The sequence below is a fragment of the Hylobates moloch genome, unplaced genomic scaffold, assembly GCF_009828535.3.
Source record: "Hylobates moloch isolate HMO894 unplaced genomic scaffold, HMol_V3 SCAFFOLD_4, whole genome shotgun sequence".
Taxonomy (NCBI): Eukaryota; Metazoa; Chordata; class Mammalia; order Primates; family Hylobatidae; genus Hylobates; species Hylobates moloch.
Genome location: NW_026652279.1, coordinates 167,383,771 through 167,409,077, shown reverse-complemented (window position 1 = coordinate 167,409,077; position 25,307 = coordinate 167,383,771). Strand labels below are relative to the sequence as shown.

At 43.1% G+C, this 25,307-nt stretch overlaps 1 protein-coding gene across 3 annotated transcripts in view; it reads left to right on the top strand.

Moving 5' to 3' along the window:
- Nucleotides 1–6,897: 6,897 nt before the first annotated feature.
- EFNB2 (ephrin B2) overlaps nt 6,898–25,307 on the top strand; it is a 45,794-nt gene continuing 27,384 nt past the window's right edge. For all 3 annotated transcript variants that reach the window (XM_032151298.2, XM_032151296.2, XM_032151299.2), the window contains exon 1: nt 6,898–7,725. In XM_032151298.2, the coding sequence (XP_032007189.1) occupies nt 7,604–7,725 (122 nt within the window). In that variant the 5' untranslated portion in view covers nt 6,898–7,603. The remainder of the gene's footprint in view (nt 7,726–25,307) is intronic.

The following is a 25,307-nucleotide window of genomic DNA, read 5'->3' as shown; positions in this document are numbered from 1 at the left end:
TTTGCCCAATTTTTTTAGACAGTTTGATTATTCTTAAAAATTGAAAACATAAGTTAATGAGATGACTAAATGGTAGATTATTTTGTGTGTGCATGCTAAGAAAAATGCTTTAGTTTTGAGCTCTTCAATGAGTCTAATTGTGGTAAGGAACAATATAAAATCAGTTTAAAGATCTTTAAAGGTAGAATTTTAAATAGGCATGAAATATAGTGAGAACTTTTAGTAAACATGCTACCTACTCTAAAATCAAACATTTTATTTTCCTAAAGAATATAGGTTGCCAAAAAATATTTTATCTCTAAATGTAGGTTAGCTGTAATTATTTCATGATTCTGTTTTTTTGTTTGTTTGTTTGTTTTTTCAGTGTAACTTTTTTTGGTGCAGATTCATGGTTCCTGAGTTCTGTATTCAAGTTTTTGGAAATGTTTATTTAAAAACTGTTATATACAAGTGTTCAAAACATTGTATCTAAAGAGAGTAGCCTGGACTTAAAATATCTGAAATCAGCTTATGCGTGCCTTTTAATTTTTTTTTTAAGTTTCTTACTGCCACATATGGTGTGAAGTGACAGTAAGCTGCTTAATGACATCCTGCAGTATCTGCTTGCTGCTAGAGATTCCAGTGAAATGTTGAAATTGTTCCTGTGCTTGGTAACTACTTTCCTCTGCCAGGCTATGGGATAGAGGATGTAATTGTGAATAATATACACCATCCAGTCTTTAATGTGCTGCAACAATGTAGTAATTTGTTTTTTTCATTTGTTCCCACTGCCTTTGTGTACATAGAAAACTTAAAAATTTCCCCCAATCTATTAGAAGTTAAGATGTTCCCTAATTTATTAAATATGCCTTTATTCACAATTTGTTTTTTTAGGTTATTAATGCATTATAGAATTAACTATGACTTTGTTTATTTTTATTACAGTATGTAGTTATTGACATATTGTGGTTTGCAGAATTATCAATTGTATAAACTAAACCTTTAAATTAGCTTGGTGTGAGGACTCTTTAATGCTTTAAATTGGGGAAGGGGTTTGTAGTATGAGATTTTACCTACTTCAGTTTCCCTTAGGAAGATGCAGCGAATCAGACTATTCTACCCTAAGTTATCTCCGTATTCATTTACTGTGCTAGTATGTGTCCATAGCTTTTTTTTTGTATCACCACCTGTCCTGGATTTAGCAGTATCTTAAGAATTTTCAGTGGTTTGTATTGTTTTTGATTTTCTAAGTATAGTAAGCATAGAATCCTGGCTTGTTGAACTCTATCATTTCTGATGCCTCATTTTAGAATGAGGAGCCTGTCACTTCACTGACATTTCTCCAAAGCTATTTCTATCCATTAGAGCGTCTGTTTTCAGTTGTCTCAATTTTCTGCATCTTTACACCCAAAACCATTCATCTGTTTTGTATTAATGGCCATGAGAAATACTGAAGACAGGCTATCTTAATTTTTGAGGCTCTCCTCCCCCTCCAGGGGAGCCTTGTGAACAAGTACCAGTGTTATTAATCAGACGACCTCAAGGGACTGCTGAAGGTAAAAAAAAGGCCTCAACCTAGAAGTCTAGAAGGAGTGTGGAAGCCCAAGCAATAGGCCCTACTTTTTTGATTTGTTGAATTGCCATTTAATAGTGGTCTTGATTGTTTCACTATCTTTGTTGTCTGTAACGTTTTTTGTTTACTATTGCTTTGTTTTTGGCTTTTAACATTCAGTTGCCTGTGATGATGGAAAATGTGGTGCAGTAATCTAGAAGATGTGCATTTGCTGATAAGCTACACTGTTCACTTTGTAGATATACTTAATATGAGTGGATTGTATTACCTAATCCATCCATCCATCCATCCATCCATCCATCCATCCATCCATCCAGTATTGGTTCTAGAGTAACTGATTCAGTGCTGGCAAACAGCGCAAGTGGGGGATACAGAAGACCTAATTAAGGGGTTTGTGTGTGAGAAAGAAATAACTAGCTTCTTACTCCATTAAGTATTTCTTTGGAACTTTCTTCTGATTTTACAAAGCAATACAAATCAGAATGGTTGCTTTTACATCTATGTAAGTGTTCCACATATTGAATGATAAGTGCTTTTATACCTAAGTCATCATTGGGTTTAGAAATTAAAATTTAATTGGAAGTCATACTTGATCTTTTTCTGAGCCTCCAGTGGTCGATCACAGGATGTTGGGACAGTACTATTTTTCTATTTTTATTTTTTGCTCTATCTCTGAAGAGCCAGTACATTAGAGAATAGTAACTCCACTGATCCAGCTGTTTCTCTCATCACTGTTTTTGTATCAATGCTATAAAAGTGTATTTGTTTTGTTTGTTTTTTGCCTCCCCCAGCATGGTCTCTTGCTCTGTTGCCCAGGCTGGAGTGCAGTGGTGCAAGAAACCATCTTGGCTCAGTGCAACCTCCCACCTCCGGGTTCAAGCGATTCTTCTTCCTCAGCCTCCTGAGTAGCTGGGATTACAGGTGCCAGCACGCCTGGCTAATTTTTATATTTTTAGTAGAGACGGGGTTTCACTATGTTGGCCAGGATGGTCTCAATCTCCTGACTTCGTGATCCACTCAACCTCGGTCTCGCAAAGTGCTGGGATTACAGGTGTGAGCCACCATGCCCGGCCAAAGGCGTATGTTTTTAATAGTGTGTGTTTTCTAAGATTGCTACAACTGTTGATTAGCAAACCTGGGCTTATTAGGGTTAGAATAAAATGGGTTTGTTTACCATTTGGATGATTCTCATTTTCTAGGTTTTCACTTCGGATTAAAGAAGTGACAAGTAGAATAAGGAGTTAACAAAATAATACATTATTGCAGCTGGTTTTAAGTGCTGTTGAAGCTGTTGTTGTTGAGTAGTATAAAGAGGAGGCAAAAAATGATTTTATGGACCCAAAAGACGAGATCTGTTAGGATTGTCAGAAGTTTTCCTTATGTTTATAAGAGTAGTATTTAACTTTTAAATTTTCATCTGTGTCTGTATCAAGTCAGTCTGAAAAAACATCCTGTTTAGAGAAGTTAAATATTAGAATTAATCATGCAATCAAGAGCGTGCACAGCTAGCTAGCCATTATCTGCTCCTTTATATCCACCACACCTCTTAATCCAGCTTGGAATGATGAGTGGAGTTTGGTCCTCCACACTTGGTTTGCAAATAAAGAGATGAAGTTTCATGCCAGGTGTGCATGCTTGTTGGAGCCATTCGTATTTCCATGTGTGCTGTTTTTACATTAATAATGCTGTAAAAGAAATGAGAGGTTGAGCTTCAGATTAAAATGGATACTAGTGGAAAATACAGTATTTTTCTTCCATAAGGAATATGTGACAGTCTATAAAGTATGAGTTTTCTCTAAACTTCCTGGAGAGAAGAATGATTCTCTTTTGACCAAGAGCCTAATGTAATATTTTTCCTGACAAACAGACTAATATAAAATGTTTCAGTGTTTTAACAATCTGAATTTCAGAAGCAGATGGGAGAAGGGTGTTTAGCAAAGTTGATTTTAAGAAAGGGTTTTATTTTCTCCTGTCACATCTTTCCCTCAAGGATAAATGGGGGAAAATAGGATTTGCTAGAGAGTGCTGAAAACGTCAGTGACTTGTATGAAATAAACAGCATACAATGCCAGGAAACAAAGGATATGATTTTGCGAGAGGCTTACAAGCTACATAGAAAATGTGTGGCTTGGACAACACTTAGTCAACACATATCAAATTTATTTTTCTGTAATGTTATTTAGATAAGCTTTTGTTTTTGTAGAAGTTCTGTTACATATATCTTTTGAAATATGTCCTAGAAGTGATGAAATACTGTATAAGGAATATATAAGAAACAATCCTAAGTTCTAAAGACCAAAACATGTCTAGGAATTCAAAGGGGTAGGAACATAACTACTTAGATGCATTTTTTTGGTTGGAGGTGGGGGGTTCCACTCTCTTTAAGCTGCGATTTTCTGTCATCTCATTTTACATTTATTCAGCTTTGTGTTAACTTTTATAACTCACTATGGTATTCTTTGAAATTCCCAAATCCTTACTTATTTGACTTACCAAAACTTTTTTTTTTTTTTTTTTTTTTTTGAGACGGAGTCTTCACTGTCGCCCAGGCTGGAGTGCAGTGGCGCGAACTCGGCTTCACTGCAAGCTCCGCCTCCTGGGTTCACGCCATTCTCCTGTCTCAGCCTCCCGAGTAGCTGGGACTACAGGCGCCCGACACACGCCCGGATAATTTTTTATACTTTTAGTAGAGACGGGGTTTCACCGTGTTAGCCAGGATGGTCTCGATCTTCTGACCTCGTGATCCGCCCTCCTCGGCCTCTCAAAGTGATGGGATTACAGGCGTTGAGCCACCTCGCCCGGCCTTCAAAACTTCTTAACTCTAGAACACAGTCAAGTAACTTCCTCTGCTGAAATAAAATCTCATTTGATGAGGGTTTAAATACATCTGCTAAAAGTATAGATTTCTCTAAATACATTAATCATGATTCAAAGTGTGGTAAAGAAAAAAATTAACCAAGTTTTCCCAATAATTGTAAAACGAAGTCCAAATACCAAGAGATACGACACTGATGTGATTGGTTCTTGGTTTGGCATGCTTTGGAAATTCTACTTTGCCTTGTGCATGCCAGTATGACATACTTTTTGCCTGGCATGTTATACAATAGTAGATATAAATGGCTTTGAGGTGATGCTTTTAATTACCAAAATTACCGTTAAATAGTAGAATGTTGACATCTTCGAAGTGAGCTGCTACTGCTGATGGTTTTCACATTGTCTACATAGAATCTCTGTTGACTGAAACTAAGCTGTATATTCTCACACTTTATACTATAGATTTTTGTGTGTGTGTGTAGGATTCCTTTTCAGTCAAATATGCACTTTGTTTTGAAAAGGAAGCGATTTTAAAATGTATATTTACATTTGTCCCAAGGTAAAACGCTTTGGATGTGAGACTATCTGATTTACTGAAAATGTTATTTTTGGAAGCTGGCTTATTTTCAGACAATGCAAATTTCCTGTATTTCCTCTAGTTTACTTGGAGAGGAGGACGTAGTGAGCTAAGAGGTCACAATTTAAATTTCACAATATAAGTTCGTCAAAAGGTCCTGAGTACCCAGTGTTCTTTTAAAAGATCATTAAGCTAACTTTATATTCAATTTCAATGAGTTCCTTAAATGATATTTTAGCATATTAAAAACTAGCCCTTTCTCACCCTTGTCAAGTTAGGAGTCATAGTGCCTGCGCCTTCCTGGGTTGTTGGTGCTTCCTGGGAATCCGCTGTTCAAATCGTCATACCGTGGTGGAGCCTTTTTAAAATAAACTTTATATATATATATATATATATAGTTTGAAGGCTTATTTAAAATGAAAATAAATTACGAAAGTTTTCTGCTCTCAAAGATCTGTTTGGAAGAGTAAGTGTATGCAGTACTTTGTATGCCTTAATGTGTTTTCGATCTTAAACTAGTCTTCACAAGCGTTTACCACTCCAATTGAGATGTACACGTTAACTTAAGACTAATGTTTCAAAAACGGATACTTAAAAGCAACGTACCATAAAAATCTTCAGAAATTGTTACAAAGAAGAGTGAAAGAAAACAAGGTGTTTTACCATATGCATTTTCTGTTTTAAATTTAGCGTAGTGGATAATTTTTTAAAAAATACATCATTTGTAGAATTACTGCCCAGTTTGTGTTTGAAACATAAATCCTGGGGTGGACGACATTAAATTAAAAAAAAAGTGGGCATACGGTATATTTTAATTTTTCATACTGAATCGTACATTTGCACTATGCCTTATTTCTACCGTGTTCTTCCTACTGTTGGACATATAAAAAGATTTTCCTTGGAACTGTGACTTGATTAGATGCTGCAGGATGCTGGATCCGGGTCGGTGGACCGCGGAGCTCTCGAGATGCGGAGAAGCAAAGCTGGCCGCTAGTGGGCGCTGTGGCTCCGTGGAAGTCACGGACGAGCGTCAGCACCGGCGCTCGACCGGGAAAGTAGCGAGGAGTTCCTGCCAGCTCTGCTCTGGGGTCTTGCAGGCGCCGAGTGAGAAGCACATGCCTTGAATTTTCCATCTCACACCCTCTAAATCTCTGGTCACTTTGGGAAGCGCGCGTGTCTCCTAGAGGCTAGTGAGACGGTCCCCGCGGTCGTGCCTGTGCTGGCGACACGCGGGGAAAGCTCCATGGGCGCCACCTTCCCGGGAGGACAGGAGGGAAGGGAGACGCCCGAGGAGAAGGCGGGAGGCGACGACGCTCAGGCCCTGATTAGAGCTGCAAATTCCGGCGCCGCGTCGCGGGAATCGTCTTGCAATTCCTGGCCCCACTGACTGAAGCTGAGCCGTAGGCGATTGGTACCAAAATCAAGTGAGAAGCCCTCGCCGAGCGGCGTCGGCAGAAGCGCGCAGAAGCCGGGAGCTCTAAGGGTGCGCGCGGAGTGCAAGTCCTGCACGCGGGGCAGCGCCGCATCTGCGGAGGGGGGATGCCGAGCGGAGCCCGTTGCCTTCCGCACCGCGCGAGGGAAAGCCGCGCCCTCTGATTCCGCCGAGAGGGAAGGCGCCCCCAGGCGCGGAGACAGGTGGCCCGCTACTCGGCCGTCGCTGTTTCCACGTCTGCACCGCGCCCAGAAGGCCTCTCGCCGCCCCGGGGGCGCCCTGTGCACGCGCTGATCACTTCTCCTGCCCGGCGTCTGCTCCGCTCCCACCGCCCGCGGGAGCCGGGGGCGGGGCTCACCTGTCAGCCCGAGCCCCGCCTCGCGGCGCCCAATGTCGGGAGGGGATGGCGGACGGACGGACCGACCGCCCAACCAGCGCGCGGCTGCTGAGCCGCGGGCCAATGGGCTTCGCGCGGCGGGGCGGGGCCCCGCGTTTATAGCTCCCTGACAGCGCGCCGGCCGCGCTGACTCTCCTCGGCGGGGACCGCGGCGCCGGCCGGAGCGAAGAGCTGCGCACGCAGCGGGTCCCGGCGCCCTCCCCGCACACAAAGGCCCGCGCGCGTCCGGAGCCCGCGGCGGGGACCGAGCTCCCTCTTGCCTGCCCTGGGGGCAGGGAGCCGCGCGGACTGAGAAGGCTCCTGTGTGCCCGGAGGCGCCCTACTCCGCTCCGTGCTCCGGGACATGGAACCGCGCCGACGCGGCGCCCGCGCGCTCGGGCCGCTGCCCGCTGCACTGGATCTATAGTCACAGGCGGCCCCGCTCGGGACGCAGCGCCCGCCGCCCGCGCCGGTCGTCTCCGCTCCGGGTCTTTGTGTCCCAGCCCGCACCCGCCCCGCCGCCCCGCGCCCACCCGCCAGCCGCGGCCGGCCCGGCACCCTGGAGCCGCACGGGAGTCGGCCGTCCGAGCTGCGTCCGGCGCGGCGCCCCGGAACCCCGAGTTCGCCGCGCCGCCGCGCCCCGCGCGTGCGCTCCCGCCCCGCGCCCTGAGGGCCCGGGAGAGCGAGCGCATCTGGCCCGGCGACCGCTGGAGCTGCGCAGCGCGGCCCGGAGCTGCCTGCGGGCGCACGCCGTCTTCCCCGCCAGTCTGCCCTGGAGGATTGGGGGTCCCAGCCTGCGTCCCATCAGTCCCTTCTTGGCCCGGAGTGCGCGGAGCTGGGAGTGGCTTCGCCATGGCTGTGAGGAGGGACTCCGTGTGGAAGTACTGCTGGGGAGTTTTGATGGTTTTATGCAGAACTGCGATTTCCAAATCGATAGTTTTAGAGCCTATCTATTGGAATTCCTCGAACTCCAAGTAAGTGGCGTCCGCGATCCCCCTATGTCCCTGCCCCGGGGTCCGCTGCGCCGTCCGGGCGGGAGGAGGGGTCAGTCCGCGGGGCCTCGGAGCCTGTTTCTGGAACCTCGGTTCCACGTCCCCCACCCCCAACCCCACCCCATTTCACTAGATGAAGACTCCTCGCTCGGCTTTCCAACCCGAGCGCCGCTGGAAGGGACGGTCTCCCTGCCTTTCCTCTCCCGAGCGCTCCCGGGCGCTAAAAGCTACTATCGGCTCGGGTGTCACGTCCGGAAAGGTGTCCGATGGCGATACCTGACCCTCTCCTGTTTTCGAGGACGAAGGACATGGCCACAATCTAGGCTGGCCGGCACGCGGGGACTGGTGGGCTCTGGAGAGAGGCGGAGATGCTGCATTCGCGGGGAGCGCGGGCGGCGTGGTCCGGGGCCCGCGGGCGGGCGAGCGACCGGGGTGGCAGGACGCGAGCAGCGGAGCGCGTCCTGGAGAGGGGAGCCTGGAGTCGCTACGCGGCCCGCAGAGCCCTGGAGCCGGGGCGCCTTGGCACCGCGCCGCCAGCCCGAGGGTGCGCGGGGAGCTCGCCTGCTTCGCAGGAGAACTCGGGCGTCGAGCCCTTTCCTCCGCGCGGGGGAGACGGGCCTTAGGCTTCTCCCTGAGGGCCCGCCGCACCTCGGCCTCCCGCTTCGTTCATAAGCCGGTAGCCCCGGAGTATGCGGTCTCGATGGCCGACCTGATTGTAATGCACTTCCTATAAAAGCTTAAGGCCCTGCCCAGTCGACACTGCTCCTGAAGCCTTCTCCCTCGGTACCCTGGTAGGAAGGGGGTCCTTAAGATCAGATTTGCTCTTACCGGACGCTATAGCCGGGAGCGAGCCAGGCCTTGTGGAGAGTAACTTTCAGTTTGGGCCACCAGAGTGCATTCAGAATTTAGAAAATCCCATCCATCCCTAAATCTGTGTGGTCATAACTCGTAGTCATCTGGGCATTCAGTACTGTATATCCCCTTATTTCGAATCACAGCCAAAACATGTTTTACAGAATCATGGAATTGTAGTCTCCGGAAACTTGGAGAAGAAGTATGCAGACATTAGCTGGTTTCTGGAGAAAACGTTTGAGATCAGAAGCAAAATCAATGGCCTAATTGAAGTTGAGCAAGTTGGGCCTGGTTTTAGGAGAAAAGAAATGGGGGATTGATTTAGAAATCACGTCTTAATTAAAGGAGTGTCCATTCTCTTAAAAGTGCCAAATTTCAAATTCACTAACATGTTAACCAAGAATCCCTTCATGAAATGGGCAAAAATGTCGGTTACAAATCGGTTTAAACAAATGTTTGTATGATGCTAGAAGGCACTTTCAACACCGCTCATACGGAGAAGTAACTTAGCTCAGCGTCCTTCCGTGTAGTCTGCTCTTGCATGGATTATATTTTTAATGTAAATTATTGTATTTGCTGATGAAGTACTGGCGGCGGCATCTTTGCATCGATGCCGGCTTGGGAGGCGCCAGGTAGTGCCGGAAGGAGCCGGGCTAGGACCTCGCACTGCAGCGGGCCCCTGAGTCCGGGAGAGGCGGTCGGGGGGAGCCCGCGGCGCCGCTGCCCGCCCGGTGCCTCCAGAGGTCACTCTTCCATGCGGAATCGCGCAGCGCCAGGCCTCGCCCCTCCCCCAGGCCGCCTTCTCCAGCCACTCTGCACTTTCACTGACCGGCTGTCTTTGAGGCTGATTTTTTTTTTCTTATGAGGATTTAATATTTCTGTTTAAATCTAGTTGAAAGAAATTCCGTTAGCCTCTTCAGCGTTTAGTTTGGTGTGTGTGTATCTTTATCTTTGCGTTATTAACTATGAGTTTGTGTGTATCCGGTAGGAGAATTAGAAATATCTAGTTGGGAGAAAAAGAAAGGTAGAACAATAGTTATTTCAACCTAAGGTTTAGACATTAATAACTTCTTTCTGTAATGTGTCGAGGTGGGGGGTCCCGGGGGGAGGTGACAGGTATTTACCGCCCCCCACCCCCCCATTCTGATGATGAAGATGAGTGTGTCTTTCCAGCTATGTCCAGACCTGCGTGGGCCCTGCGTTTCCGGAAGCCTGCCGTTTGCGCGGTTGAGGTTGCTGCTGCTGTCTTGTCCTCCAGCAGCATTTCTTTTAAAATTCTCCTGATAACGGCTTGCCTGGATGACTGGATCATGTGTCCCTGGAAAAGGTCTCCTTTGCAGCTGAATGCTAGCTCCAGAGATCAGAAAGATTTCTCCCTGTAGGAGCCATAGGAAAGAGCCCTCTGTAAGTTTTTGAGAATGCATACAACCCCCTGACGCCAGGGGGTCGCTTTCCTTGGGCAAGTTTTATATTTATTTCCAGGGGAAAGTTTCAGTCGGTAAATATGATGTGGCAGGAAGGTAATCAAATGCATTGAAGTTTCACATCAGTTTCTATGAACTGTGGAACAATTCATTTGTAATGAAGCCGCCATCAGTAATTAGATTTGTTTCATTCAGGGGTCAGCTTTTTTAGCAGGTGGTCGACACAGGGAGCATGCAGCAGCTGTTTGGATACAGGGTCCAGAAAACCCTTTGTAAATTCAGCGTCTCCGTAACGACTTTAATCACATTGTCGGCTCGCCCGTTCCTGACTGTATGTAATAATGGAAAGATGTCCTGCGTGCTGAAACAGTAGCTGCCCTGTTCGGTTATTCACATTGCTTTGATATGTTCTGGTAGAGTTGGGTCCGTTGTAGCCATTTTGGTTGTTTAAAGTTTTTTTTTTTTTTTATTCAGCAGAGAACAGTAATGCCTAGCTTCCGTTTTTGACTAACACTTCAGTAGAACATTTTTTCCCAAGAGGGATATTTTGGCCTAAGTAAAGTAGCGGGCTCTTTTTTTAAAAAAATTAATTTTACTTTACTGTGAGCAAATCTGTATTGGTATGGTGTTCTGCAATGCATTACACTGACTTTGTTGAAAATTTCGAGTACTAATGCCTTATGTCTGGGGTTACCATTCCTTATGCATCACATACTAGTTAGTTAACATAGCATTTTGCTTTTCCCATGTAATTTTTTCCCTATATAATACTGGATTCCTGATACTAATTGGCTTGATACAAAAGAATGGCTGGATAATATCCAGATAACGTATAATACGTGGGCTTCACCACAATCAGGCTCTGAATAAATACAGACCTGTTAGAGATTGATAAAATAAACTACAATGGACAGTGCTGTTTAAACAGTCCATTCAATAACATATATAAGCCAGCCTGCCTTCCATTGTGTCTGAAATTCTTATTTTTGTAGGTAAACAAATGCACATTCAGCACTGATTGAATAGCCCCTTGAACTATGCTCCACAGTTTGCGTTTGGGTTAATCTTGTCGGTTTTAATATAGAGAGAAAAAAGCTCAAAGCACCAGGGGTGGAATTGTTAGTGCTTTCACATCCACATTCCTCACATTTTGTCAGGATGATAAACTGTAGGTAATGGACTGTCGTTGTTCTACAGGACAAGTGAGCCAGGCAGAGCACAAAGACCAAGCTAAAGCGATACCTCACAACATGCTTGGTAGCCTTGTTTTCAGATGAGAATTTATTTGAGAATCACGTGTCTAGGGACTGCACATCTTAACCTCAGCAATTACAGCTTCAAGCCCCAGAAACAGGAGCTAGAGGTTAAGATGATTTGTTAAGCACTTGGTTCTAAATCTTTTACAAAGCATAAGCTGTTGACACTTGTTCTACCGATGCAAAGAAATGCAAATGACTCCAGCATTTCCAAAGGCTTCTGACTTAAGCTAAAGTATGTGGACAGGTGAATTAGCCATTGGCCTGGAGACCAGCTAAAAACTATGTGTTTGAATGGTTTCTCCATAGAGTCAGCTGAAGAACAATTGGTAGATTTATCTTAAAACCTCTTGTCTGTAAACTTACTGGGGTGCATCCTTCGGTTGGTGGATCAGTGAGATAATTGCCTTCAGATGGACATTGCAACTGGAGCAACTAAATCCTTGCTGTCTTTCCTTCCTCTGAAATCTTCCTGGTAGCTCCCGAGAGCTTCAGTATGACACCAAACTTCGGGCGACGTTTTAGAGTGCGTTCACCTAATGGGAAACTTCGAGATCCCACCGTGACTGCAGTAATGCGTCATAGGAATGGGAGTGGCAGGGAAAAAGGAAATACAGATTGTAGACCCTAATACAAAAATTTTTAGGAAAGATATTTCTTTAACGTTTTATGAAAACTTCATTCTTAAAATACTTAATTGCAAACTAGACAAATAGAAGTGCTCTTCTAAGGAAGGTGATTAAACTGGTCCTCCTATCAGCCTAATCTCTGCCTGCCTTTGCTGCTGACATAAAGAACCTGTTTTTCAGGTCACTTAATATACATCTACATAGATTTGCTTATGAGCTCACCCTTTGTGTAGCGGAGTAGAGCCTTAAAGAGGAGTGCTCAACTGTTTAAAATATTTTGATTAAAATATGCAGAACCCATAGAACTATAAGCTTCTAGTCAGGAATTAGCTCTTTCAGGGAAGAGCTCCCCCCTTCTTTTTAAGGGGGGAATTAGAAGGAGGCTGGGGGAGGAATATAAGAACAGCAAAGAAGGAAGGATAGCAAATGGGACATGTTCCGAACAGCTTGGAAAAACTCCTGTGGCTTCATTGTCTCTATAAAGCCAAAGAATACAAAGACATCAGCAATTCAGCCCTTCTCCCATGATGGAAGATGTAAACCGTTGACATGCCTCCCCTGTTTAACTTGTTTAATTCTCATTTTAAATTCAGCACGATACTAGCCGTGTGAACTCTGAAGATTTCTTTAGTAATCCATTTTGTAGTTCCGAATCAAAAACAAAGTGAAAGGGTCTGACACAATTTGCTTTTATTTTTAGGCAAATCAACCCTGGTCATAGTTAATAAGGGGATTACAACTCAGACTAGGTCTTTACAGATGTGATGTAAATCAAGGGCAGAGTATAAAGAAACTGATCCCTTTTGATTGAAGTATGGTAAAAAGGCATAGAGAAACTAGCAGCAGTAATCTGATTGTATGGCAATAAAACCACCATTTTCTGTCTTTCAGATAAAAATAATGTGGTAAATCCATGCAGTTCATAAGATGTAAAGGCAGATAAAGGGTGAAGCCATGGCAACATATAGATTAGCTTGATGTTAGAAATGACACGTCTCTGAAAAGGGCACGGGAGGAAGGCCCTTGCCTCCAGGCTGTTGGGCATTATGTGAGAACCACACAGACTTGGAAACTGGGATTAGGAAGTATGAAAGCTCTACTTGTGGTCTGGGATGGCTGAGGCGGTAAAGAAAAGCTGCTCAGTTCTTGCTCATTGGTGGTGGATAATATGGCAAAGGTAGATTTCATTGACTGCCTTTTTTATAGATTGAGATTGGGGCTGATTAAAACTTCAGATCACTGCAGTTGTTAGGGCCTGGGAGATTTTCCTTTTTAACTCCTGGCCTAACAGCGGCAGCCGTTCTGTAGGATTAACTGCACTTCGCGGTCATTGCCTTAATCTATTTGGGCTTCAGGCAGGGACATGCTGGGAAGGAATAGCGACCAGAGGGGATAGGTAGGGCTGGGGTTATCTGAAAAGAAAACAGAGACCTTTTGATTTCAGCCATCTTTTCAGACCAGCTCCCTCTCCCACTGCATGGGAGAAGCAAAGGTAAACAGGACACATTGTCCCTCTCCCTCAGCCACAGAGCTCTTCTGTGAGTTTTGTCTTTCCCACCCTGGAAAAAAAGATATAATACAATTTTTAAAAGGGGAGGGAGGAATTTAGTTTTAATTCAAATGAGTAGTAATCCAATATGCCAAGAGCAGTGGGCTCTACCTAGATGTAATTTTACTCATAAATGTGAGTCTTAAAACTTTGAGTTGAGTGGGGTAGGCTGTTAGAGGTAGTATAAATTACAGGACTCTAAAAATGCTAGTGCTGCCCAGCCTTAAAGTCAAAAACAAAAAAAATCTCTGTGCTGTTGAATCTTACCGCCCTCTGTCCTGAACAACCTTGTAAGTAAGCTAGACTTTTGTTTTTGCCTTCCATACTTTCCATTTCAGCCATTAAACAAAATAAGCCATTGAAACCACGATTGGGTTCCATGCAGAGTGACATACGCAATTGGGTCAAGCCAGAAGGAAATACTTGCTCGATTGCCCCCTATTTGGCATTACAGGAAAGTCTCAGCACTTTGGAAGAGTCTGAACTCTCAAGACATTGGAAATGCCAAAGGCTGCGAACACCCTAAGTGTCTTTCTTGATGGAGTGCATCTTGGTGTGTTTTACAAAGGGGAATTCAGTGCTGTTTTTTTTTTTTTTTTTTTTGACAGCAACATAGGGCCCTTCTAGACTCTTGGATTCTGTGTCTGACAAAAATGGCCATTAAATCATAAATATTATAGTTTAGACCCATTTCACTGATTTTATTCCGAATTCTCAACTGACTTGAGCATCTGTTTGGGGCTGTAGATACATTGGCCCTTGTTGCCTGTTTTTCTTGTTACTATGGGAATTACTGTAGCCATTACTATGTAGCTTTCATAGACTAAAAATATTTTTAAAGTATTGCATATAGGCTGGCCATATCCATTGCCTGTTACTTTACCTTCTTTTTCTAACTTAATTCAGCAATCTGTATTAATAGATCCATTTCATTTGTCTAGCTTCATCAGAGAGGGGCTACCCCCTAATTTACAAGCTGGTCACATCGAAGCACCTTGCATTCTACACTCGACAATGATTGCTAATGGCCCATTCAACTAAAGTATTTGCTTGTTAACAGGGAACAGAGCATGATAAATGTCCAGCAAGCTTGCCGCCTCCTTCAGCTTTTCAAACGCAGACTGGTGCATATTTATGGCAGGCAAATGACAAAAGAAAAAGCTGAATTGCCCTGGCCTCCAGCTTTCTATCAGAAACAGGGTTAAAGTGATTAAAGCAGTCATTCAAGAAAGCCCTGCCATTTGTTTACTAACCTTCATCCAACATTTAGCTTTGCAGTCTACCTGTGAGAAGATATTTCAGAAGTATTAGAGATAAGAAAGGAGGATCTAGCAAACCAGTGAAAAGAGCAGGTGACCAGTTATAAAATGCTTTCCATGCACATTGAATGCCAGGCGAACCTATTTCTGTTATTCCAGCAGAGAACCAGCAGTGCCTCTAGACTATTAACATATTTTCCTTTCATGTATAAATTCAAATATGTAATTCTAGTCCAAAGCATTCTGTGGCTGGTAAGTACATACTTGCTGATTTCAAATAAGAAAACGTGGAAGGGAAAGCTCCATTAAACAAGTTGTTTCTGCCCTTATAATTCTCTAAACAAAATAGGAAGAAAAAGTGGGCAGTAGTGGAGTATTAATAGTGTGCTCTTTTCATTCTCTAAAGCATGAGTAGGTAAGCGTTCACACTACTCTGTGGTGGGCATACATTTAGAGCGCTGCGAATGAACCACTGCTGTTCTGCCATACTTAATTTATTTATATTATTATTTTTATTATTTTATTGTTGTTTTTATATATTATTATAATTATTTATTTATATTACCAGTTTATTTTCTCAATTTAAATCCTGTTGCATCCAATTTTAATTACAGTATTTGTATCTGTCTTCCCATACTTGCTACCCACATCCCCATTGCCACTGCGGCCTTATCCATGTTTTCCGTGTACACCACTCTCGTATCACCCTAGAGTAATATGAGTGCTACCCAGACTTTTGAAACCAGTAGAGACAACATGTTTGTCTTTGAGGAAAGCCAGTGATGCTTTAGCATTTTTGGCAGGGGTGGATGTGTGTTTAAGTGGGGTGGGTGCAACTCCTTATTGTCTGCCTATTCTACTGTTGTTCCCAATCCACATTCCCTGCGGGGCACCTGACCTGTGTGCATAGCAAAGAATTTCCGACCTTCAGAGCCAGAAGTGTTTCTCAATTGATTTCTTCCAGCCCAGGTTTATAGCTGATGAATTATAATCCTTGCTCTTTCCACACCTTTACCTGGGCTTACCATGGCCCTAAAACATTTGCCCAGAATCAGAATTGTCTAATGAGTGAGTGGGGCAGGGCAAATCATGTTCCAGACCAAGCTGAGAATGTACCTAGCTGCAGAAGAAGTTCGAAAATGTCATCTTTTACTTATCTATCAGAACTATATTCGAGGTACATTTTAGATTTTTAAAAGAATGCAAGTTCTCGTAGGCCTTGAATCCCCCCTTTCTATGGGAAAATGGATCATTATTATAATGGACTGTCCAGTAAAGTTCTTGATTTCTCCTAGACATGTTCTGTCTCTTTATGACACAGATCAAGAGTGATCTCTTCAAGTCTTTTCTTCATAATCCCGCAGCACTTTGTACTTAGATGTACTTAGAAAGAACCATATACACGGTACGTCATGATTGATATGCAAGTCTTCACCACTCTACCTGTCCTAGAAGTCAGGGACACACCTTCTTCATTTCATCAGTCCCTACTTCTGTCCAGCATTGGCATCCAGTAAGTATTAGTGGAATGGACAGACAACCCAGATTTGTGTTGATGGCAGTTTAGCCTGTCTTAACTGTCATCCTTCTGCTACTAGACATGGATGAGACCTGAGACAATGGGACTGCTCAGAGGTCCCTGGCACTTGAACTTTAGGGCACCAGAATCCCCTGCAGGGCTTGAGAAAACAGGAGTTTCTGGACCCCACTCCCAGAGTTCCTGATTCCTGAGGTCTGGGGTGGGGCTTGAAGATGCACATGTTTAACAAGCTCCCAGGTGACGCTCGCAACTGCTGCCTCAGGGCCACACTGAGAACCCTCGCCCTACACCAACCTTTCTGGGAAAGCAACTCAACATTAAAGCTGTTTGGGGATCTCTAAAGAAATCTGTGGTCCTTGCCTTGTTGGGGGAGCATCAAGGATCTAACCATTGATGGTGGAGTATTTGTTGTTAATTCAGCAAGCAACTATTAAGTGTTAGGCCCGTTGCTCGGCTCCAACAATACAAGGCAGAGTGACCTGTACCCTCGAGATTTAAAGTCTAAGTCCAGTAGAGAGAAGCCCAGGTGGGAGCAGGCACATTTAGAGGTAGGTGCCTGGTGCAAGGTGGGGACACAGAAGAAGGGAATGGCATTTGCCCCTGGAGGGGTCCGGAAACAGCCCAAGGGAGGAGGAGCTTGAGTCTTGAAATACTGTGGGCATCTCAAAGCAAAGTCACAGTAGACCGAAATAAAGAAAATAGTAAGCAAGCCAAAGAAACAGTATTTCCGCCAAGGGCAGCGTGTGTCTATCACGTCCGCCTGTGAACACGCCCCAGGATTCCCTACATCAGGCCGTTGCTGGAGACATCCCTCACAGGAACAGCTGAGTCACTGATTTCAGCTACTTTCATGTGAGACTTATCAGTACCTACTGCTCTTCAAGATGAGTATGATCGTGGATAGGTGAGGCAATTCGGTTTCGCAGAGACAGCAGGGCAAGTGCCATTGTAGTTTAGTTAAGGGCACACACAGGCTTTAGAGTTTGGCTATGTGAGTCCAATCCCAGTTTAGCCATTTATTAGCTGTGTAGCTTTAGGAGCAGTAGCCTTAGTGTCTCTCGGTTGTCCCATCTCTGTAATAGGGACAATAACATAATAGTGCTGAATAAAAGAGTAACAAAATTTTGGTCAACATTTACTGTATTTAAAGAACTAAGCTCCGTGATTGGCGCAATGAACCAATCAATAAAACACCAGTTGTTATTAATAAAAGTCAGTCGAATATGTACTGTGTGCCCGGCCGGGTTCAATTTGCCTTTGCATACAAGGAAAAAATTAAAATACTCTGTTAATAAAGACTATAGCATAATACTTTCACCTTAAACTCCTTGATGTTAATTTATTTTGTTTACCTGCCAAACTTCTACTCATTCCTTATGACTTGTCTGCTACACGAAACACCCTTTGTATTTCTTTTGTCCTATTAAATTAAGTTCTCTCTCCTCTACTTTCCTGCTTTTGGTGCTTTCTAATAACACTTTTAACCGTGGACTTTCTCATTCATCTGTGCAACTGTGGACTGAGAGGAGGCTCTTTGAATTCATTTTGTATATTCTAGTAGAGAGTACTGTGAGCAGTTGGGTTGTTGAATGAATACATTAATTCAACCTGGAGGGATGGGCAATATTGCATTTTTTACATTGATATTACATGATATTTAGAAAACTGCTTAACTGGTGGACGCTGTTTTATTAACAGCATTTTGTGTATAGCACTCACTATGTGCCAGCTGCTGTTCTAACTGCCTGACAAATACTCCTGAAACCTTCATGGTAACCATATGAGGGAAGTACTTTTAATATATCCATAATACCAGTGGGGAGACTGTGGCCAAATTGGTTAATTAACTTAGCCAAAGTCATATTGAACTAATAAGTGGATTTAAACCCAGCTCGTCTGGGGCCAGGATCCCTCTTTTAATCCTCTGCCTCCTGCTTATGCTGTTGCATGGAGTAGTCTTTATCATATAACTAAATTAAGCATGCATTTGCTTAAAGCAGTGCATACATGATGGATCAAAAAGTTTGTGGTATAATTGGTTTAATTCTGTCATTATCCATTTTGATTTATAGTCACTTTCTTATGATGGTCGTGTAGTTTTAAATGGAACCTTTGAATCTTTGATATAATAAGGTTATGTCAAATCTCGGGTATAATAAGGTTATACCCAATGGAAACAGAATAATGATCAGCCCATTTAAAGGATGACTGGAGAGTTATTACAATATATAATAGTCGTGCATATATGGAGTATTATTCCTTTGACTGGTAACATTTTCCGTTTAAAAATTGAAACATTTGATTGTTTCTTGTTGGGAGAAAAAGAGGTCAGATTTTTGAGGGGAGATCCATTTGGTGAGATGCTGAGTGTGTGTCAAGCTAAGGAGATAGTATGACATCTTTTTTAGAGTCTAGTCACAATTAAATGCCATTTTATTTTCGATTTTGGGAACAGTGCCAGCCTCCAGCTTGTCAGAGCTGAGAAGACTCAAATCAAGTCCAGGCTTATTTCTACAGCAAACTGGGATTCTGGCTTCTTGCCTGTGGATTCATTCAGTACAGCCCATCTGGCTTTTGATGTTCTGCAAGTTTGGAGCCATTTGTTTAAGGAAGCCAGGCGGTGAATATTGGTGGGCCTGGGGTTCTCTTGACTCCAAGTGGTGCCCCTTGGTTTGCATTTTCACCATGCTTAGCATCTGCTTACCTGGAGACCATGCAGCCGCCGGCCAGAGGTCTCCAACAACCAAATCTTCATGCCTTTTAGAACTCAGGGTCCCCAGCACATCCTCCTTCCTCCTCCTTGTCCAATTACTTTCATGCAGTTCTCAGTAGCTGCTTGTTTGAGTCACTTATAGTATTTAACTTCTGGGGTGTTTTTGGGTTTTGGTCAAGGTAATTCCAGGCTGGATGTGGTGACTAAGCAGGAAATAAATGGGTCGTCCACGAAGTTACAGTGGAGCACTGTTTCTATTTTCCTAAGGTACACAGTTGTGGGGGTGATCCGTATGGAAGTCAGGAACCCAGTCTGAGTTTGCTCCCTTTTGATGTTAGCAGTACAGACCTGGCTGTTTTGTAGCCTGCTTTGTTTTTCTTCCTTTTCTTCCCTAACTCCATGGGCTGTGGCAAAGCCCTGAGACGTGCAGGAAAATGTCTCCTGTCATACGCCCACAGCAGACCTAGCCCTGACCCTCCTCTGAAGCCCGGGAAGGAGGTATCTGTGAAGCAGCCTGCTTGTAAAGCAATTGCACACAGCCTTGTAAACTGTGTTACTAGGCTGATTATGCTTGACTGGCAAGGTGAATCTCTTATAGCAAGAGAGAACTTGGAGAGTTTTATCTCATCTTATGCCTTATTAATTTGTTCATTCTTTAATTACACAGACACCTATTGAGCACCCTATTTATGCAAGGTACCTGGTCGGGGGTCAGAGGGAGGGTCCCATGGTAAACAAGACAGACTCAGTCCTGGAGGAGCAGGAATGGCAGCCCCTTGCTGGGCTGTTGGCCCCACCAAAAGGGAAAGGTTTCACTTTAATAATACATGGGTGAATCATTTTTGTCAATAGGCAAAATTCTTTGTAGTTAAAAAAAAAAATGTGATGGTAGGAAGGAAAGGGATGGGCAGAGGGTTAAAACAAAAGATATGCTCTCCCTAACTCTAGATTGCAGTATTGTTATGCTTGTCACTGTAGCTTAATTCCATTTCTTTGAGTTTTTTCAATGCCAAGGCATTCCCTGTATGATTTACACGATTTTTCCCACTCAGGTAAATGAGCAAATGGATTTGAACACTCATATCTAAAACAAGAGAGAACCAGCTGGAAATGCCCTTTGAATTTCTTTCTCTATGAAAACCATTTTTCTTTCTGGTGCCTCACCTATAAATAACAAGAGTTCCACCTTCCTTTATAGACTCTTGCTAAAAGCGTGGTTTGGAACAAGACTGTACAGGTGCACACAAATTACAGTTGGGAAAGAAGCCTGCAGTGCATCTTGTCTCTGAGGGTTATGAAATCCTCCTTTTAGTAATGGAGCCAGCGTGATCAAGCCAGCAGGATGAAATTTGGCATTTGTGAGATCACACCCCTTCTCACTTGCCCACTGTACGTAGCATCCCAGCCTTACTCTTCAAATCTCCACATTTTTTCTTATCTAGCTACGAAATTCATAGGCTGATTTTTTGGGGGGGTTTGTGTGTTTTTTTTTTTTTTTTGGCAAATAAAGACCTGCATTTTTATTTTGAGATAGGTGGTTGAGTTTTGTCTTAATTTCATGGCAGAGATTTAACTAGTCTCAACTTTTGAAAAGACAACAATGATATTTGGGGATCACCCACTTAAAGTTAGACTTCTAGATGATTAATACCAAAGTAGATGATTTTTTAGCCTCAGCCAGTTATAGGTATGCCCCTCTGTGAATTGGAGGCTTTTATGACAGTGAAAATCATGGCACAGATAAAAATTAAATAAATACTTCTGTTATTTTCCTGAAGAAAAAAAAAAGCTTAAACTATGAGAATACTGTCTTGGAGCATTTTAAAATAAAATTAACTTTAGCCAGCAGGATTTCGAGCATTACATCACAAATGAAAAACTAGATTCACATCAAAAGGAGTCAGTTTTCATTCAATTGTGCAGCACTGTGGGCTATGAAATTTAATATTATTTTGACTCATATGCTAATTGTAGACTGACAGAGGAAAATGGATTGTGTTTAAATAAAAGGATACACAGCATCACACGCAGCTCTGTCAAATACAGGTTGAGGTCTTTGGGCCAGGAACTGGGAGCCCTCTAGCTCTGTTACTGCAGATTCAAGTTTGACAAATTAAACTTTCCTTTAGACTGTAGTTTAATTACTTTTTTTCAAAGGTATGCATGATGAAGAGGCACAAATACACCTCACCTTGAAGAGTTGCTGAACTGGTTTGTGTGCCTATCAGCTCACCGTGTGTTTGAATTTCTGTGCTTCTCATCTTTCCTTTTCTTGAAAAGATTTTGCTTGTCATTGGTGTGAATTGTACCCCCCACCCCCACCCATCTAGTCTTTGCTCTCAGATTTATAACACTTTAATGGTTCCAAATTGTATAGCCTGCTCTTAGACCCCTTTTCTTTTCCTTGAATAAATCAGGTTCATGTTGCAGATGATATTTGTTTTAGGAAAGTGTGAAAGAAGGGGCACCTGTGAAAACAGGCAATTGTTCCAACACACATACACATTCAAATTAAAGCAGAAAATGTCAATTAAAGCCTCCAATTACTACCTTATTTCTTGGAGGTTTAAAGCCACTGAGAAGATAGTGGCGCACTCGCTGGAAGTTTTAAGGTAATTACTTTTTACTCTAAGCAGTGGTATCTGGTAACCTAATTCCGTATAAACCTGACACCCTATAACTACACCCCAGTATTTCTCTGATTTCAGAATAAGTCTGCATAGAAACTTGTTCTGATGTTAAAGTGCAAAAGGGGGCAGTAAAGTGCTATCCACAAAAAAGGAAAAAACATTTTCCAAGTATTTCTTATTACTGCCTGTGTCTTTCGTAGGCCCTGCCTTTATTTATTCATTTTATAACAAAACTCTTATGTTTGGGGCATTGAGAGAATACCTTATTAAGCTGTTGCAGCAATCTAGCATTAAATGGAAGACATTCAAGACTGAAGATCCTGCCTGTTTATGAAGTGTGCCATCAAATTCACATGCTCATGATGCGAAGTCCTTCCTTGGGAGTATTTGTATTCCCAAGTGCACAGAGCACTTCGGAAAGGAGCCTTGGTCTTTGGTGTTAATGCTCTTCTAGCTCCGTATAGACGTGGCAGGCCCGAAGTACATGGTGGGGTGAAGGGTCAAGGGTTTGGGCTTATCCAGAGCAGCGTGCATCCTTTGTCAGGAGGTGACTGGAAACACCAGCCAATTACAGCAGAACTGCAGACTGCTCATCCGCATTCGGAATTGCAGACGAACCGTTTGCACTGTGACTTCTCTTCTTCACTGTAGGCTTTGGCATTTAATTAAAAATTAAAGCCTTTTATGGAAGAAGTAGATGTTTTCCAAAATGGGGTAAATTCGAAGTATACTTAATACAGAACACTGGCTTGGGAATAAACCAGTAATATTACATGAGTTTTGGTTTGCAACTGCTAGGCCTGAGCCTCTTTGTAAAGCTGGGATTTAGAATCTTTGAAATGTTTGTACAGTTCAATGATTAAGCATAAATTGTATATATTCCCTATTTTTCACTTATTTGAGTAAACAAGTTTGTTACTACAGCTTCTGTGGACTCAGATTTATGTATTAAATAGGCCACACCTTCAACTAGGATAATTTTATTTATCTGCTTGCTAGGGAATTGCATCAAAAGTTTAAGTCTGTAGGCATTAAATATTTTAAATGCTTATTTTTAAAGTCAGTTATGAAAGATAACACAAAGTTTTTCTGAAACTACATTAAAAAAATAATGTTTTAATCTTATCACAAAAGCATTGACTATTTATTGCAAAGAAAACACAGAAAGCTAAAAATCATTCTAAGTCCACCATTCAGTAGCTCAAAGTGGCCTCAGGTAAAGGCAGTGTGTGTGTGACCATTTGTTTATGGTTGTCTCCGTGCAGTCAGCAAAATAAACAGAACAACATGCCGTGTATTATTGATGTGTATATTTTCAACTGAAATTAGCCATCTGCTTACAATGATCATATACACTAATATAATTTTGAAATGAAAAGAAAAATAATTCTTTGTAGAGAGTAATGTGAATTGATTATGAATCTCGCCCTGCTTGGCAGTTTGCCCCAGAGGTAGAAGAGCTTTATGTGTGGGCCTCCTCCCCCCACACACATTTATCCCGCTCGCACGTGCACCAGCATCCATGTCAGGACTCACCTTGTCCTGTTACATGAGTAACATGGCCCTGCTTCTCAAGTGCACGATAACTGCCATAATTACACATAAATATTAAATATTTAAAGAGATCTTTATGTGTGTAATACTAGGTAGAAGTGGCGCTGGATCGAATCTGATGCTTTTTAAATAGAAGCTTTCCCACAGCATTTCCAAGCACTGTCATCGTGTCTGTCTCGATTTGGGATTTACCTGGCCTAGTTGTCTGTCTGGACATAGAAACTGGTAGTTCCTGTTTGTATCTTTTGTGTTCTGATCTCTTTATTCTGTGTCAGCTAAATATTCTTGCAGTCAGTTACTAACATATTAACACATCCTTGTTTGGAAACTTTGGCATATCCTTCCATGGTTTCCCTCCGTGGATCTATTGCGTCCCTCAGGAGAGCCACCAGGCATATTGTCACACATTTCGTGTGTGTTTTCAGAGACTACACCAGCATCAAGCGGCCCCCCAGCGATTTGGGTTTTCTTCTCTGTTAATCTACACTCTTTGGCCAACCTTGAGAAAACTTGTAAGAAGCCATCAGATGTTTATGCTAAGGTGCATGTAGTATGGTCAGAGGAAGAAAGAAGCAGGGAAAATGGAGTAGCCATGGGTGGGAGGGGAAGCAGGGAGTGCAATTTCGGGTTCACTACACAGCTCTCCATAAACTTCTCCACTGCTGGCTTCCCACGGATCCTCCTGTTACACTGGGCAAAGTGCAGAAATAGATCAGGCGACCACTGCCTTCGTCCATTTCCCAGGCACCCTGTGAGACCTGATAATGCAATACAGGTCAGCAGAAAAGTCCAGGCTTGACATCCCAACGTGCCATGGTCTGGTCTGTGAATGAAAATCACATGAGATGACTTCTGAACTCCAAGTGGCTGGTTTATGTTTTCAGTGTATTAGGCCTGTGTTTTAAACAAGCATGTGCTCGTAGTGTAGGTTAAAACTTTCTGTTGTCTTCATTAATTATGCTATGTTCCAGTCTATTAATATTAAAGAATATTGTGTTGCATAATGACTTTTTTTTTTGGAGACGGAGTCTCGCTCTGTCGCCCAGGCTGGAGTGCAGTAGTGCGATCTCGGCTCACTGCAACCTCCGCCTCCCAGATTCAAGCAAGTCTCTGTCTCAGCCTCCGAGTAGCTAGGATAACAGGTGCCTGCCACCATGCCCAGCTAAGTTTTGTATTTTTAATAGAGACGGGGTTTTACCATCTTGGCCAGGCTGATCTTGACCTCCTGACCTCGTGATCCACCTGCCTCAGCCTCCCAAAGTGCTGGGATTATAGGCGTGAGCCACCACGCCTGGCAACATAATGACTAATTTTTAAAGTTTTTACAATTATGACTGTGAAGTTGAAATGTCTAAATTATTAGAGATCCAGTTTAGATTACTAAATACTTATGTCTAATTGAGATTCTTAGACTTAGCCAAAGTCTAATACTTCCATGTAGAAGTATTAGAGTCTAGATTGGTGAAAAACTTGGAAAAAGCTTGGATGAAGTTCAATAGGTAATCCAAGAGTAAAAATAGGTTCCAATATCAGATCATTTCACCATAGGCATGTTAAGTTTGGAAGCCCTACTTGAGTGTTTCCAGTTTTTTCCACATTATATTGTCTCTATATTTGATTCAAAGGCAGGGCACCTATTGTCTTGCTTAGGACTGATTCACTGGGAAAAACCACTGGAGTTGCCTATTTCCACTCAGTATGCCTCACTCTTAGAGCAGCTTCCCATGGTTTCCAGGGAGGCCCTCCAGTGAGAATGCACCAAGCCACACGCCATGGCCTGGGAAGCAGTCCTGAACCTGGAGATTCTCTTGATGGAAAGGAAGAGGCAGCCTTCCCCTCCCAGGAAGACAGTAGAGAGAGCCTGCTCTGACTTTGCTCAGAGACGGAGCTGGTCTGGCTCAGTTCTCTCTCCTACGTGGGACATGAATCACTCTTGGTGGTCTTTGCTTTTTATTTGGGCTTAAAATCAGCAGACTTTATTAAATGACACCTTCTCTAACCACTCTCGTCTGGGCAAAGTTTAACAAGAACAGCCTCCCCCCATGTGGTATGGGTTGTAACTTTGGCTGTTTCCCTCTGCTGTTTTTGGTTACAAGATGAACATTATCTGAACACACAGAAAGAAATCTATATTTGGCATCCATAATGGAAAGTCAGT